An 18,368-nucleotide genomic window follows, 5' to 3' on the forward strand; every position below is an offset into this window, starting at 1 on the left:
ATTTTGAAAAGCACCACAAAAAGTGAGTAAATGGATCTTGAGTTAAAATTATTTTGTGAAACTACTATTTCAGGGTGTATGCAGAATCCTGATGTGCGCATGAAAAAAGTCATAGTATAGTATTCCCTCAAGGTGTTCCTGAGATATCGCATTCATGAGAATGACCCAGACGGACGGGACGTACAGACACACATATGGTAGGATGGATGTATGGACAGACGTACGGTTGGACAGACGGACTACCCGAAAACATAATGCCTCTGGTCACGGCTGTCACCGGCACGGAGGCCAAAACAGCCAATAGTCTGTCAAAAAAGTCATAGTATAGTATTCCCTCAAGGTGTTCCTGAGATATCGCATTCATGAGAATGACCCAGACGGACGGGACGTACAGACACACATATGGTAGGATGGATGTATGGACAGACGTACGGTTGGACAGACGGACTACCCGAAAACATAATGCCTCTGGTCACGGCTGTCACCGGCACGGAGGCCAAAACAGCCAATAGTCTGTCAAAAAAGTCATAGTGTAGTATGTCGAAAAAAGGCATAAAAAAATAATAGTATAGTATGTCTAAACAAAGTTATAGCATACTATATTGAAAAAAAAGTCATGGTATAGTATGTCGGAAAAAAATTAAAAAAGTCATAGTGTAGTATGGAGAAAAAAAAAGTAATAGTATAGCAGTAGTATACTTTCAAATAAGTCATAGTGAAGTATGTCGAAAACAATTAAAAAAATTCATCGTATGTCAAAAAAATAAGTCATGTTATAGTATGTCAAAAAAAAATCTGAGTATAGTCTTGAAAAAATAAAGAAGTGATAGTATAATATGTCGAAAAAAAGATTTAAAAGTCAAAGTATAGTATGTCGAAAAAAAGTCATAGTATAGTATGTCAAAAAAATAAGTCATATAGTTTGTCGAAAAGTCATAAAATAGCATGTTGAAAAAATAAAGCCATAGTATAGTATGTCGGAAAAAGTCATGGTATAGAATGTAGAAAAAATAAAAAAAGTCATAGTATAGTATTCCCTCAAGGTGTTCCTGAGATATCGCATTCATGAGAATGACCCAGACGGACAGGACGTACAGACACACATATGGTAGGATGGATGTATGGACAGACGTACGGTTGGACAGACGGACTACCCGAAAACATAATGCCTCTGGTCACGGCTGTCACCGGCACGGAGGCCAAAACAGCCAATAGTCTGTTGAAAAAAGTCATAGTGTAGTATGTCGAAAAAAGGCATAAAAAAATTATAGTATAGTATGTCTAAACAAAGTTATAGCATAGTATATTGAAAAAAAAGTCATGGTATAGTATGTCGGAAAAAATTAAAAAAGTCATAGTGTAGTATGTCAAAAAAAGCCATAGTATAGCATGGAGGGGAAAAAAAGTAATAGTATAGCAGTAGTATACTTTCAAATAAAAGTCATAGTGAAGTATGTCGAAAACAATTAAAAAAAATCATCGTATGTCAAAAAAATAATAGTCATGTTATAGTATGTAAAAAAAAAATCTGAGTATAGTCTTGAAAAAATAAAGAAGTGATAGTATAATATGTCGAAAAAAGATTTAAATGTCATAGTATAGTATGTGGAAAAAAGAAAAAAAAAGTCATAGTATAGTATGTCAAAAAAATAAAGTCATAATATAGTTTTTCGAAAAGTCATAAAATAGCATGTTGAAAAAAGAAAAAAGCCATAGTATAGTATGTCAAAAAAATAAAAAGTCATAGTATAGTATGTCAAAAAAATAATAGTTATAGTAAAGTATGTCAAAAAAATAAAAGTCATTGTATGGTATGTCGAAAAAAAGAAAAAAAACATGATGGTAAAGTATGTTGAAAAAGTCATAGTATAGTATGTCAAAAAAATAAAAAGTCGCAGTATTGTATGTCGAAAAAAAGTTATAGCATAGTATGTCAAAACTTCCCTGGGTAACTCTGGGTAACTCTGGGCCCATAACCCGTTAGCAGAGTTGAATATGTGCAGCGATTCTGGCGTGTGTACTCGGTACTAGACCGAAACCATAACGGAGGAATAAACACAGTGGGGCATCAGTCTTGATCTGACTGGAACTCTCTCTCTCAAGAGCGGAGGAACTTTATTGAACACATGTCAGTTAACATAAATACGCCCCTTGTTAACACCACCTTATGAAATTATACTTAATGTCAATATGTTTACACCTCTGTCTGCTTACAGGATTCTTTGCCAAAGCTTTTGTACCTTGGTTATCCTCAAAAACCTTAGGTGGTGCATACAGACATCCATCAACGCCCTCTAGTAGTTGTACTAGGTACATACACTCTTGTGTAGTTGCGGCTAACGCCATATACTCTTCCTCACAAGTGGACAGTGCAATGGTGGGCTGCTTTTTGGTTTTCCATGAAATCAAAAAGGACCCTTTTCATTTAGGCTTACACATGACCGGTTGTACTACGTCTGTCAGTTACATCTGATTTCCCAATCTGCATCACTGTACGCTTGTAGCTGCAGTTCCTCATGGTCACATTTCCTGTAACACAACTCTTTCTCAGTTGTACCTTTCAGATATCTTAGTACATGTTTTACAGTAGTCCATTGCTCTTCTGTTGGCTCAGTAAAGTACTGTGACAGTTTACTTACTGCAAAACTCAGATCTGGTCTTGTACATGTAGTAAGATAGATTAAACTACCTATAGCTTCTCTGTACTTTCTGACATCACTCATCATTTCTGCATCATCAGTGAAATTCAACTTCTGTTCACAAGGTGTTGCTCTAGGTTTACAGTCTTGCATGTCAAACCTTTCGAGTATTTTCTCCACATATCTCTTCTGTGACATTTTCACACAGTTATCACTTTGGTCAAAATCGATACCAAGAAAATATTTCAGTTTACCTAAGTCTTTCATCTTGAATTTAGCTGCGAGCATCTCCTTCACAACCTTCAGTGCATTTTCATCACTGGCAGCAATGATCAAGTCATCAACCCATATTATCATGACCACTTTCTCATTTTCTATTTCCCTTGTGTAAACACAATGATCAGTTGGGTTTTGCAGAAAATCATTTTCTCTCAGATACTCATGTAGTGTCTTGTTCCAATTTCTGCCTGATTGTTTTAGACCATATAATGACTTTTCTAGTTTATACACCAACTTTTCATTTGTGCTAGACATTACATCATAACGCTCTGGTTGTTCCATGTAAATCTCGCAATCTATTGGTGCATGTAGACAGGCAGTTTTGACATCCATCTGATGTGAAATGCGGCTTTTTGCATCAACACTCTGATACTGGTCAGGTTAGCAGTAGGAGAAAAAGTCTCCTCATAGTCCACACCCATCTTTTGGCTGTATCCTTTGGCTACATATCGTGTCTTGTATTTGTCAGATCCATCAACATTGTTCTTGATTGCAAACACCCATCTACACCCCACTGCTTTCTTACCCTCAGGCAAGTTGGTTAAGGTAAATGTGTCATTTTCTCTCAGCGATTGAATTTCATCGTCCATCGCATCAACCCACTCCTTTGAGTTAGATGAAGTTACAGCTTCCCTGAATGTTAAGGGAACATTGCACATCAATCTGTAACAATAATCTATGTTAGTCAGCACCTGATCATCACTCTCCTCGCCAAACACATATTCACTGTTGGGCTGTTCACCTCAGGTACAATTACTGGAACCTGGCCCCGTCCTGGACTCACATCAGTATTTTACCCGGTCTGGTTAGCTCTGTTCTGCGCCTCAAAATCATCCTCATCAGGTGTCATCTCAGTCTGTGTCTGTCGCTCTGCAACTGTTTTGGTCACAAACTTCACCAGTCTTTGCTTTTGCTCTTTCTCACTGTCAGGATAGTAGACCAAGTAGGCCGGGCTATTCTTGTCGTAACCGACAAAGATTCCCTTCTCACACCTTGAGTCTAGTTTTCTCTTTTCCTGTTTATATGCATTACACACTGACCCAAACTTTTGCATCCTGGAAATGTTAGGCCGTCTGCCTGTCAGCATTAAGTAAGGTGTCTGTTTTGTGCGATTGTTAAAGCATCTGTTCCTCACTACAGCTGCTGTCTGCACTGCATAGCTTCATAACTCCTTTGACAACTCGCTCTCTATTAGCACCTACCTAGCCATGTCAAACAGGGTGCGCCAATTTCGCTCAGCAGTACCATTCTGGTGTGGCGAGTATGGTGCTGAAGTCTCATGTCTGATCCTATTTCTGCTGAGAAGTGCCTGGTAATTCCTTCCTGTGAATTCTGCACCATTGTCAGACCTAATATACATACATACTGGATAACTTCTCTGGGTAACTTCTCTCGGTAACTCTGGATAACTTCACAACCTTCAGTGCATTTTCATCACTGGCAGCAATGATCAAGTCATCAACCCATATTATCATGACCACTTTCTCATTTTCTGTTTCCCTTGTGTAAACACAATGATCAGCTGGATTTTGCAGAAAATCATTTTCTCTCAGATACTCATGTAGTGTCTTGTTCCAATTTCTGCCTGATTGTTTTAGACCATATAATGACTTTTCTAGTTTACACACCAACTTTTCATTTGTGCTAGACATTACATCATAACGCTCTGGTTGTTCCATGTAAATCTCGCAATCTATTGGTGCATGTAGACAGGCAGTTTTGACATCCATCTGATGTAAAATGCGGCTTTTTGCATCAACACTCTGATACTGGTCAGGTTAGCAGTAGGAGAAAAAGTCTCCTCATAGTCCACACCCATCTTTTGGCTGTATCCTTTGGCTACATATCCTACCTTGTATTTGTCAGATCCATCAACATTGTTCTTGCATGCATACACCCATCTACACCCCACTGCTTTCTTCTCAGGGTAACTCTGGGTAACTCTGGATAACTTCTCTGGGTAACTCTGGGCCCATAACCCGTTAGCAGAGTTGAATATGTGCAGCGATTCTGGCGTGTGTACTCAGTACTAGACCAAAACCATAACGGAGGAATCTTCGATGTAGATGGCTTCCAGTCGCTCTTTATTCCTTTGTCATCACCAAACATTTGCCATAAAGTCAACATTTCAACGTCAATCCATTTATTTTCAAACTATAACAAAAGTTCATCTCTCAAAGTAAAACAGCAGCATCATATCACAAATAAGTCATAGTATAGTGTGTCTAAAAAAGTAATTAAAAACTCACAGTGTGGTATGGTATGGTACAGTATTTTAGAGTTAAATTAAATTGACATTATCTACTTTATTAATAAAGTTTTTATTAAAATTAGTTTGTTATATACACACACATATATATATATACGCACGCACGCACGCACGCACGCACGCACGCACGCACACACACACACACACACACACACACACACACACAAGTCATAAAAAACAGATCATGTGGATGTTGCGTGCACTGTAGTCTTTTCTACCTCTGTATAAAAACAGAAGCAGCAACATTTCCTCAAACACAGCAGGACTGAGGCAGGTTGAACCGACACAGAGAGTGAGTGCGTGTCTGCAGCTGGAGCCATGGCACTCAGGTGGATCATACTGTTCTTTGGCCTGGGACTAGTAAGTGGAAGCCTTTACATTTTTGTGAAATATTAACATATTCTATATCTCCAGTGCCAAACAATAACATTGTTTGTCACAAAGTTGAGTTGCTACCCAGAATGTCACTTCATTCTTTAGTAAATCATGTCATCAATTTTCCTCTATTGATTGATTAATGTATTTTCTAATGTAATTTCTAGGCTGCTGCTAAGCTAACAGGTGATACGGGTGAGTCACATATTATGATGTTTCGCATGTTAATTACTGTGAAAAGGTAGACAAAAACAAAAAAGTACAAAACTTAGGTTGGGGTTAGATTACACTCAAGACAAAGTGAGACGATTTAAAATACCTTGCCCTCCTGTACACTTATGATCTTTTGGCAGTGAATTCATGATCCTTACATTTTACATGGTTGCTTACACAGTATCCCCACTGCACCCTTCATATACTGTACATTCAGCTCAACAGAGAAAGTTCTAATTTCCTACTTCTCACTTGAACATATTTTAGTGAGAAATAGGAAATGAGAACTTCCTACTTCTCACTTGGAGATATTTTAGTGTACTACTTTCTACTTCTTAGTAAAATATGATCAAGTGAGAAGTAGGAAATTAGAACTACTTCTCACTTGAACATATTTTAGTGTACTGAGGTGTCAGCAAATTGAATACCTGAAATAAATCTGTGGGGACTCTCACTCAGAACAAGTTGGAAGTCCATTTCAAATCTGAAAATAGTCAGGAGGCAAAATTTAAATGTAAGAATAAATAAGCTTTAAAATATATGGGACATTTTTTACAGTTAACACGTTTAGGTTCTGGGGCAGGGCTCAATGCTAATAGCACCAGTACAATAATAATTATGTTAATAAGATCATAATCCCATTTTTGAGCAGCAATTTATTGATTCTACATCTACAGAAACCGATGTTGACGAAGGCCATGACTGGGACATCTTAGACATCAATGAAGGTTTGTGAACAAACTGTTTTTGTTTTGCTTTGTTGGATAATATGTCTATATCTTATATCTTTTTCATCAACCAATACAATTTTCCTTTTTCAGCGGCTGGACTGGACCTGCTGGAGGGAGATATCGAAGAGGATGAAGTAAGCTGCTTCAGTAATCTGCATATTCGGGCCTATTTGATTATGCCATTATATTTGTGTCAATTCTGGGCACGATGGGACATTTTGAGCACAGAAAAATATTTTTTGCACACACATACATTATATTTTTACTTCCCTGGTCAACAATGAAACCTACCTACCGGCTCCGTTTATTCGATATAAATATAATGTACCATTGGTACCGACCATGTCATACTAGCTTGTCGCAAAGGAGGTCAAATAACGCTCCAAACTTACGCAAAATATTGGCGAGGAAAAACTGGCATGGCCCCTTTCTAAGGGATCCCTTGACCTCTGACCTCAAGATATGTGAATGAAAATGGGTTCTATGGGTACCCACGAGTCTCCCCTTTACAGACATGCCGACTTTATGATAATCACATGCAGTTTGGGGCAAGTCATAGTTAAGTCAGCACACTGACACACTGACAGCTGTTGTTGCCTGTTGGGCTGCAGTTTGCCATGTTATGATTTGAGCATATTATTTATGCTAAATGCAGTATCTGTGAGGGTTTCTAGACAATATTTGTCATTGTTTTGTGTTGTTAATTAATTTCCAATAATAAATATATACATACATTTGCATAAAGCAGCATATTTGCCCACTCCCATGTTATTAAGAGTATTAAATACTTGAAAAATCTCCCTTTAAGGTACATTTTGAACAGATTAATCGTGATTAACTATGGACAATCATGCGATTAATCACAATTAAATATTTTAATCAATTGACAGCCCTAGTTAAAAGTCATAAAAAATAATAGTATAGTACGTCAAAAAAAGATATATATATATATATATACAAACAAAAATATAAAAAAAACACAAAACTGATGTTTCCTCAAATTAAATTATCATTTGCGTGTTAATTATTTCTCTAATATATATCTAATTTATATCTATATCTTATATTTATATATGTGCAAAATTCTTAGTGAGTGCTCAAAATGTCCCATTAAGCATTAAGACACAAATCTGATTTCATATTTGAGCAGTATGTGAAGGAACTAAAGCTGTGCGATATCAAGAGTATTAATGTGATGATAATCATAAGACTTGATTTTCTTAACAGATGTAACTGTACAATGATATCTGCTCACCAACATGAATTTAAATAATTAAAATGATACCTATGTAGATATGTAAAACCAGTTTTATAGAAATAAAAGCTTACAGGTGGTGACGTCTTCTATTAGGACGGAATACCCTCATTGTCTTGAAGGACATGAATTTGCATGACAATCAAGGAAAGCTTACAATTTAAAAAGAGAAGGTTTCAGTTTTATCATTTACTTAAATAAATCTGTTCAAGTTTTTGCTCTGTTTCTCCTTTATCCATTTCTAATTGTATACTTGTTGTTTTCGTTCATTCCCATCAGACATTCAGCAGAAACTCCAAAATAGGAGACAAGTACCGCTGGCCAACAACCATTCCCTACTACCTAGAGGACAGTCTGGGTAAGAAACTCACATTCACAGTACCTAACGTATTAATATGGATATGCACCACATTGAGATGCTTTTTTATGTGTTTCTTTGTCTTACACTATGTAACGTGTAGAAATGAATGCAAAGGGAGTGATCCTGAAGGCATTTGACGAGTACAGACTGAAGACCTGCATTGACTTCACACCATGGAAAGGAGAGAAGAACTACATCTCTGTGCATAAAGGGAGCGGGTGAGCGCTGCATTTAGTTCATCTTAACTGTACTGTTGAACAAAACTATGTCAGTGCTTATTACGTGCCTGCTGGTTGAATATGTCCTGGCACATGAAGCCACAAGACAAAACACTGCGTCCTTAACAAACGTTTATGACTACATTTAATGTGAATGAGGTCGCTTGTAGTGACAAACCCACAGAGAGTTATCACTCGACTCTGCAGTTCCCCTCAGCTCTACAGAACCTTTTAGCACCTTTCAGCTTATTGTTTTGGTTTCACGGCACACAACTTAAGCTATTTTCATGCGTTTCATGTTACAATCAGCTGATTGTTCGTGTCCCCACTTTTTACAATGTCAAGTAACATTTTCACTGTACAAACGTAGTCATTTTAAACCTAATCATGTTGTTTTTTCCTAAACCTAACTATAGTGGTTTTGTTGCCTTAACCTAAGCAAGTGTTTTTGTGTAACTCACAACATTAAGCAAGTGTTTACTGCGAGTGAAAAGTGACGCCGAGGGTTCTGACAAAGCGTCAGCATGTGACGAGTTGAAATGAGAACGTGTTGCAGCTGCTGTCCCCAAGTGGCAACATTTTTTTATTATCACTGCTTTAAGCCTACAGAGAATTTCGACAAAAATCCAATGAAAGTGCAGTATTTATTCCAGTATAATGTGCTATTAGTTAAGGTTTATGCACAAATGTTACCGAGGCTGGTTCTGTGCTAAAGCCGGGAGAGCTACTTGTCATCGTCTGAAGGCCGGCCTTCTCTCCGGGGCTTAAAAGACCATTTAGTGAAAAGTGCATCTCGCTCTCTCCATAGGTGCTCCTCGTCTGTAGGCAACCGGCGTGTCGGGAAGCAGCAGCTGTCCATTGGTAGAAACTGTGATTGTCTAGGAACCGTTGAGCATGAGTTCCTGCACGCTCTGGGCTTCTGGCACGAGCAGTCCAGAGCTGACCGCGATGATTACGTCAACATCATGTGGGATCGCATTAAACCTGGTAACATTGATCTGTAACACCTTGAATTACAGTTCAAAACTTGTTTTAAATAAGCGACAAACTGTACAGAAACTATTATTTCTCCTCATACTATCTGAATCCACTTTCAAAAACAAAGGGACATATTCTTCCTGATATTCTTTTTATGCCTTCCTCAGGTAAAGACCACAACTTCAGAAAATACGACGACACAGTGTCCAGCGCTCTGGGCGTTCCCTATGACTATGGCTCTGTAATGCACTACAGCAAGACGTCCTTCAGCATCAACTCCGATCCCACCATCGTCACCAAGATCCCCCACTTCATGGATGTGATCGGTCAGAGGATGGGGTTCAGCGCCAGTGACCTCGCCAAGCTCAACCGTCTCTACAACTGCAGTGAGTAATCTCAAGCGGTCATTCTGCCCAGCAAACAATAAATGAGACATAAAACCTGCACTTTGAGTGTTTGAACAGTCAACAAACTAAATCACCTCATAAAATAGGAATGATTTTTGTCCCATAATAACCTAGCAGATTTACAGGAAAGGTCAGAGTTTATCTGGCATAAGATGATGCTAACATATATTGATAATCTTGTGCAATAATCTATTATTTATCAGCCCTTAATAATACCGGGGGATGCCACAAATTACTCATCAAACAGCCATAGCTTCATTAAAGCCGAATGTTTTCAGGCTTCAGATCAGTACACAGTTCTACGCTTTCTTCTGCGTCCAGGTGAACTTCCTGCTCTCAACCTGCAATATCACCCCTCAGTTATCAAGCTGACTTTCTGTATGTCCTCCACATATCTCGAGAACCGTTCATCCGATCAACTTCACACTTGGCGGGTGTATTGCTGGGGACCCAAGGGGGTGCAGTGTCAAATGTGGTGCGATTTGACCAGATGGTGGCGCTTTAACAATGAACTTTACGTTTTGGCGTAACGCTCAGAAAAAAATGTTATTGGGCAGCCGAATTACAAGTTATCATCAGTTGGATTAACCCAAACCACAATTCAACTTGCTATGAATTATGGGATGCTCATCCTTTTCACTGTTCTACATAGTTCAAAAGAAAATGGCGCTCAGCACTGTGCACTCGCCATAGATATAGAATGAGTAAGCCCGCTACAACGGTACACATAACAATGGCCACCGCTCTGATCCTGCTATGTTTATTTGGATGGGAATGTCCGTTCTACTCTCATTTTATTTCTATGGTAACACTATTTTAACAATCCAACCAGAACATGGCATAAGGTTAAAGCTTTTTTTTCATTTGGATGATGCATATTCTGGCAAATATCCTCAGTTTCCTCCATCAATGATGGGTAAGGGATTTTCAGACTGGACGGGAGCTGGTATAACTTTACTGTACTTTACTTAAAATCATTTCAACAAATTTAAGTGGAATATGACTTGGCTCTCGTTATTTAGGCTACGATTGCGTGGTTTCTTACATTCTGTTAGAATGTATAGAAGTGGCGATGTATCTATATATTATCTATGCAAAAATACACAGTTTATTATCATTCCAGGTTTATGACGGGAATGGTAAAGAAAGTTCCAGTCAAACAAGATAAAAGTCTCAACTCACTGTGCTAATGTATCTTGATGACATTGTCACTGTTTTCTCTCCATAGCCACGTCTTCTAACTTTGTGGACAGCTGTGACTTTGAGTTGGAGAACATCTGTGGGATGATTCAGGGTCCTGGCAACGCAAAGTGGGAACAACGTAGTTCTGTGAGCGGAGGGCCTCAGACTGACTTCTCCAACATGGGAAAATGCAAAGGTGACTGTCAATGAAAACAAAGACATGTTACGGTTCATGTTATGTTCAAAGTCCAGGACTTTCTTTTTTATATCTACTGGAGACTGGAGGGAAATGGTGCAGTCACAATTTGGCATATTGGGTTTGAGCATTTTAATTTATTTATGACACACTGGAAAATGCAGATAAAGTAATCTTATATTATACACATCTGTGCTGTTATCCAGTGAGCAATTATTAAAGAAAGCTAATCACTGTATCACCTTATAGCATCATATATAGTGTTTAGTGTCTGAAGACATTTTAAAAACAAAGGTGTCTCGAGTGATTTATAACATAACCTGTACAAAGTACAGGCTGGTAGTAAAAACACAGATAAATACCTATTTATTAGTGATTTATTAGCTACAATTTAGAGTGTGTTTCTTTCATTAGTTGTTATAAAAAGCTGAAACATAATTCTGGGATTTACTGCTCACACAAAGCTAAAAAGCTATCCACCCCTGTGCTGGCTAATAAACTTTGAGCCCCTCAATGTCATCATTTTAACAAAGATATGACAAGACATGGATGTCTCTGCTGAGGGTAGAAAAACTGTTCAGGAAATGTGCTCTAAGTCCAGGCAGTACGACCTGGAGGAGACTTCAAAGGTGCTCTATATGATGTCCAGAGCATTAATACAGTATACATATTATGTAAGAGATAATGTACAGCGAGATGGTCATTGTTGTGGAATAAACCATGACAGGGTGATGCAGAGGGGTGATTTATTTCACAACAATGACCTGCTCTCTGTACATTATCCCGTTTATTACACGGCTACTTACTTAAGAAATCAATAATTTGACACAAAAATGGTCTGCCAGTCTGACATCATAACTGCGTCCATAGCAACGGTTATACATAGCAGCAGTCTGCTATAAATAACAGACTGTAGAACGCCGTGATTGACCAATCAGAATTGAGTATTCAACAAAGCCGTGTAATAAACATATGTAATATTATGTAAAGATATAGGTGTAGTGGAGTAATGTCTACCTGAACAGAGAGTGAATTTGCTCTCCCTCTGTGTGTGTTGTAATCCGAGCTTCTCTGTGCTTTGTTGACAAAGCCGGGCCGGCCGCACATGCTTTTAGTAATATTAAAATGTAATATGACAATCTTCAGAGGTTATACATTACCCACTGTTGTCTCCTCCTGCCCTCAGGAACAGGCTACTTCATGCACTTTAGCACAGCCTCCACTAAACCCGGTGAAAACGCATTCCTGGAGAGTCGTTGGCTTTACCCCAAACCTGGAGCCCAGTGTCTGCAGTTCTTCCTCTATAACACCGGGGCAGATGATGATGTCCTCAATATCTGGGTACGAGAGTATGACGAGGCCAACCCCGGCGGTAAACTGGAGCTCTTCAAGAGTATTTCAGGTAACAAATGAAATAATACATATTGTATGATATATAGTATAGTTATAATTAACATGTTGTGTAACCAGAATAATTTGAAAGAAGCTGAAATCGAATCAAAACCTCAAATATTTCACCTACCACCATAGTAACCATAGTAATAAATTAGTGATTCATAGTGTAATATTAATGTCTATTCTACCTGTTCTCTTTACAGGAGGTGTCATGGGCTCCTGGGAACTGCACAACATCAATCTGAATGTGACAAAGAAGGCCCGTGTGGTTTTTGAGGGCGTGAGGGGAAAGAACCCATCGAAGGGAGGTCTCTCTCTGGACGACATTAACCTGTCATCCACAAAGTGTCCTCAGCACATCTGGCACATCCGCAACATCACCCGCCTGCTGGCCACCACACCAGCAGGAAAGAAACTGTACAGCCCTCGCTTTCTGTCTCCAGCAGGTTACTCCTTCCAGGTAAATGCTGTTTAAAGAGGATCTATTATGCTTATTTTCAGGTGCAAATTTGTATTTAGGTTTCTACTAGAACGTGTTTACATGCTTTAATGTTCAAAATCGCTTTATTTTTCTCATACCGACTGTACACCTCTCATCACTTGACAAGATTGGTCAATCAAACCTAACTTTTCGGACTCCGCTCCAACTAGCTTTTTTTGACGCTGTGCCAAACTATCTGCTAGGCAAAATGTGTTACTTGGTGACATCACCACGTTATGGAAGAAAAGGCGGGACTTCAAGCAAGGCGTTTCAGGCAGTTCAGCAGCCTGAAACGCAGCCTGTTGGGGAGATTAACTCCCTTTGGCGTGGGCTTTGTAACTTTGCAGACCTTTTACATGGACAAAAAACTATATAACACACTAGGGATGTCCCGAGAACCGATACTTCGGTACCAAGTCGATGCCAAAATTTAAAAAAAGTGACGGTACTCTTTTTCTACAGTACCGGAGGTACCGTACCGGAAAATTTTCCCACGGGTAATAAACTTGTGACAACAACGGTGTTATCGATTACACCGGACATTTTACAAGAAAGATTATGGTCAATATGTGCAGAGCACTGACTCTGATCTGTACTGTCGGTTGGCGGTGTGTCTGGCCTATCCGGTAGTGCTTTTGCTGCGGGGCTCCGCTGCGGGGGTCTATCTGGCGCCCCTGCCTTGTGCACAACGGCTGTGATGGCTCAATCCACCTCGCGGCGATTACCTCATTAATGTTATGTTTCCCTTATAGCGTTGGGATTAAACGTGAAATATTGCCAAATAGGTGCGTTTGCTTTTCGCTTCGACAACAAATCCTCTGCTCCTACTACTCTGAGATGACGGACCAGATGCGTTCACGGTCAGTATGTAGTGTCCTTCATCTGACTATCGATTGATAGCGTGCCGCTGATACGCCAAAAGGAACAAAATGGGTCAATTATTTTTATTTATTACTTAAAGGCTACATGCCTCTGTTTTTTGTAATGTTCAAATGTTGAGAATTTATGTTCTGAAGAGGCGTTAAGTGAATGGTCAATTGACATATGTTACCACCATATGCTGGCTCAGTACTTTAACGTTACTTCATACTGCTCTGTGATCTCTAGGTCGGTGTGTACCTAAACGGAATAAGCGACCGTCCAGGATACATGGCCACCTACTTCTACCTGACCTCAGGCCCCAACGACCGCAGACTCAAGTGGCCGTGTCCGTGGCAGCAGGCAACTATGGCCCTAATGGATCAGCAGTCTGACATCAGACAGCAAATGAACATGCACCGAATGGTCACCACTGACCCCGACAAGGAGTCCTCTGACGGTAAGAAAAGGGTGGATAACTCGTAGTAGTGTAGCCACTCATTCTCTTCTTTATACAATGAATTGTTGTCAAACAGAGAATGACAGTTCACCTGTTTGTCCCAGGCACTGAGTACTACTGGGACAATCCCAGGAAGGTGGGCTCTAAAGTGACTGCGTCTGATGGCAGCTATTACTATCGAGGCCCAGGCACCGGAACAAGTAGCTTCCTCACCCACAGCAGACTAAAGAGCAGAAACTTCATCAAAGGAGACGATGCCTTCTTCCTCTTCAGCATGGAAGGTGTGGAAGTCATACTTTATACTGTATATTTAGGATCATCCTGTCTCTGAAAGGTCACGGTTGTTGTCTACTTGTCCTCAGATATATCCAATCTGCTGGTACCTCAGCCCCTACCCTACTCTGCAGTCCACGCTGACCACAGTCTGATGAAGGCTGCAGACCAAGGTGCTCCGCAGGGAGCTAATAACTTCACGCTGATCATAGCTGTAGCAGGGTCTGTGGCAGCAGCCATGTTGGTGGTTATGGTGCTCATCGTAGGGAATGCCTGGAGGAGGAGGGGATACCAGAAGATCGACAAGGCGGTGATCATACAGGACATGCCTGGATTCATGGAAGTGAGGGTTAAACAATAGCACTCATTCATTATAGCAAGAATTTACCATGCCTCATTTGTGCCAACGCATCTAAATGTACTAAATATATATGTCTATTTCGTTACAGGAGCAGCCGATCAAAGATTTACCATGATGTCCCGATAAAAGGAAAACATCAGCACTTACCATAAGAGAGAGCGCATTACTAAATTATCTGTTTAATCAGACTGTCACCTGACTCCTTTTCATGTATAATTTGAATTTGTATGTTAGAAATAAAATCTCTGACAGCATGCATGCTCAAACCATTTGTTCCCTTCTTCATTACCAGTCAGGGAGTGACTGATTTACAGTATTGTGGTTACTTTTCAAGACCTCAACCATGTAATTGTAAACAGTGAGGGTACTTAGGCATAATCTGACCCGCCAGATGATTTGTTATACAGAACCATTTGAGAAGCCGTCATCGCAAACAGACACTTTCAAAACATACTTGGCAGGTGATTGGATGAACCATCTGTCAATCAAACTCTTGCCGAAATCAGTCAGGAGAAGAGCGAAAACATCTCGACATTTTTGTAAATCAAAAAAACAAAAGTCTGATGTAGATTTTAAATGAACGGCAAAACTGCTGCTAAGAATAAAACCTTTGATTTGAACATGCTTTCGCTTACTAGTGTATTATCTATTTGAGTATAGTGAAATTAAACAGTCATTCCCAATGACTGGGTCGGGACCATAGGCATGATAGCTCCCCAAAAGTGATAGTATGTCAAAAAAAGTCCTAGTATAGTCTGTCGAAAAAAAGTCCTAGTAAAGTATGTCGAAAAAGTCCTAGTATAGTATGTCAAAGAAATAAAAAAGTCATAGTATAGTACGTCGAAAAAAATTCATAATATAGTATGTTGAAAAAAATTCATAGTATAGTATGTATAAAAAATAAAAAAAGTCCTAGTATAGTACGTCGAAAAAGTCACAGTATAGTATGTCAAAAAAATAAAAAAAAGTCATAGTATAGTATGTCGAAAAAAATTCATAGTATAGTATGTATAAAAAATAAAAGTCCTAGTATAGTATGTCAAAGAAATAAAAAAGTCATAGTATAGTACGTCGAAAAAAATTCATAATATAGTATGTCGAAAAAAATTCATAGCATAGTATTTATAAAAAATAAAAAAAGTCCTAGTATAGTACGTCGAAAAAGTCACAGTATAGTATGTCAAAAAAATAAAAAAAAGTCATAGTATAGTATGTCAAAAAAAAAAATCATTGTATAATATGTTGAAAAAATAAAGTCATCATGTAGTATGTCAAAAAATTATAAAAAGTCATAGTATAGTATGTTGAAAAATAAAAAAAAGTCATAGTACTACTTCGAAAAAAAAAATGTAAAAGTCATAGTATAGTATGTTGAAATAATTAAAAAAAAAAATCATAGTATAGCATGTCAAAAAAAATTAAAAAAGTCATAGTATAGTACATCGAAAAAAGCCACAGTTTAGTATGTCGAAAAAGTCAGTATAGTATGTCAAAAAAATTAAAAGTCATAGTATAGTATACAGAAAAAAAGTCATAGTATAGTATGTGGAAAAAAAACCCATTTGAACAGTGTTAGCAGAAGCTTTTGCTAACTTTGTTTGGTAAAGTTGGAAAGATATTCAATTCAAACTTCCCGGATCAATAACTCATAAGTGAAACATTGGTAAAACACAAACGACGGCTCTTTCTAACCGTAGTAAGGAAGACAACGTGCTACAACCTAATTTTAATCAAAAGGAGCCGTCCTCCGAGTTGGACATATAACATTGGTCTCTATGTGCAGCCGGCTGTGAGACGAGTGGTCGGGGACCGCTGTGGATCAGATAGTTAGAAAATGCCATGAAATAGAAAGAGCTGATCATCAAGGAATCTGTGGTGAACCAGAGCTTTGTTCACTAGAGACTTGTGGTAGAAATGACTAGTCAGAATCAAATTGTAGATATCTGAAACTGGAATTACGACTAGTCATAATTAAGTTGTGAATATCCGCAATGTGAATTACGGATATCCATCACTGAATTGTGGATATCTGTAATGACAATCCCCATACACATAAATAGCAAAAGTAGTTTGAATCGTACTAGTCAATGTAATCAGGAGTTTTGTAGAGTTTTGCCTAGTCAAATAAAATAAGGGATATCTTGAATTAGAGTTTTGACTATAGGCAAAATGGTTGCAGATATCTCTAATGAATATCCTGTCTAGCTATTAAATGTTAAAACGGCTTTCCATAGTGGATAATCAACTTAGTCAGGAGATAGCTCAAATAAATATGAAATATCATAGAAATGCCACACTGCATGGAGGGGGCTTTCAATTTTAAGTGGAAAGTTTCTGAAATGCTCAGAGTTCACGAGTTGTGACGTGTTCGTTGACGTTGTCAGAAATGGCAGAGGCCATGGAAGTTTTATGTCTAAAAAGTCACTCAGAAAACAAAAAGTCCTACCTCTTTTCCCTGTTCCTTGGTCCAAAAGAAGCTTTCCTCCAGCTGTCCGACAGTGCGTCGCAGCACTGGAGTGTCCAATCTCCGTCCGCACCACGAAGTCCAGCCACCCACACTTTCTGCCCATTTTTAGCACAAATGCAAAAAGTAACTACGTACAAATGTTAACATTGCGCGGTTGTAGATGGCGTTCTTCCAGTCGCTCTTTGTCCTTTGTCATCACCAAATACTTGCCATTAATTCAACATTTCAACGTCAATCCATTTATAACAAAAGTACATCTCTCAAGGTAAAACAGCAGCATCATATCCTGACTCCCAGTAAAGACCTCGCTGTGCACCACACCTGTTTATAATGAGTATCCACTTAATAGACTCACCACAGCGCCTCGGTGGCCACCATGTGAATGGCTCAAACACTTATAGTGGGTCGAAAAAAAGAAGCAGCATAGTACAACAACATCATAGTATAGTAGGTCAAACAAAATCATTAAAAAAGTCATAGTATAGTTTGTTGAAAAAAGTCATAGTCTAGTATGTCATAAAAAGCCATAGTAGCCTATAGTAGGCATATGTCAAAAAAGTCAGTAGTAAAAAAAATCATTCACAAAACTCATAGTATAGTATGTATAAAGGTCATAGTATGACTAAAATTCATAAAAAAAGGCCATAGTATAATATATCTAAAAAAGTCACAAATAAGTCATAGTATAGTGTGTCTAAAAAAGTAATTCAAAACTCACAGTGTGGTATGGTATGGTACAGTATTTTAGAGTTAAATTAAATTAACATTATTTACTTTATTAATAAAGTTATTATTAAAATTAGTTTGTTGTGTGTCTTTATGTTTGAACTTTTGCAAACCATCTTCAACCAGTGTATGTTTATTAGTGTGACCACAATACTTAGATAAGCTAATCATGACTATTAAATTAATAATTAATTCAACAACCTTTTAATCTCCTTCAACCCGAGTCATAAAAAACAGATCATGT

The 18,368-nt window shown here is 38.4% G+C and overlaps 1 protein-coding gene across 1 annotated transcript; it reads left to right on the forward strand.

Annotated features, from left to right (window-relative positions):
• Window positions 1-5,410: 5,410 nt before the first annotated feature.
• On the forward strand, window positions 5,411-15,193 carry LOC119487880 (meprin A subunit beta-like). The gene is made up of 15 exons (XM_037768943.1): window positions 5,411-5,547; window positions 5,730-5,757; window positions 6,453-6,503; window positions 6,597-6,640; window positions 8,041-8,119; window positions 8,223-8,340; window positions 9,149-9,327; window positions 9,486-9,704; window positions 10,954-11,103; window positions 12,290-12,505; window positions 12,702-12,958; window positions 14,087-14,297; window positions 14,402-14,578; window positions 14,660-14,913; window positions 15,020-15,193. The coding sequence occupies exons 1-15, from the start codon at window positions 5,506-5,508 to the stop codon at window positions 15,044-15,046; spliced, it is 2,052 nt and encodes a 683-aa protein (XP_037624871.1). The 5' UTR covers window positions 5,411-5,505; the 3' UTR covers window positions 15,047-15,193.
• The last annotated feature ends 3,175 nt before the right edge of the window (window positions 15,194-18,368 follow it).

This window comes from Sebastes umbrosus, chromosome 5 (assembly GCF_015220745.1).
Source record: "Sebastes umbrosus isolate fSebUmb1 chromosome 5, fSebUmb1.pri, whole genome shotgun sequence".
Lineage (NCBI taxonomy): Eukaryota > Metazoa > Chordata > Actinopteri > Perciformes > Sebastidae > Sebastes > Sebastes umbrosus.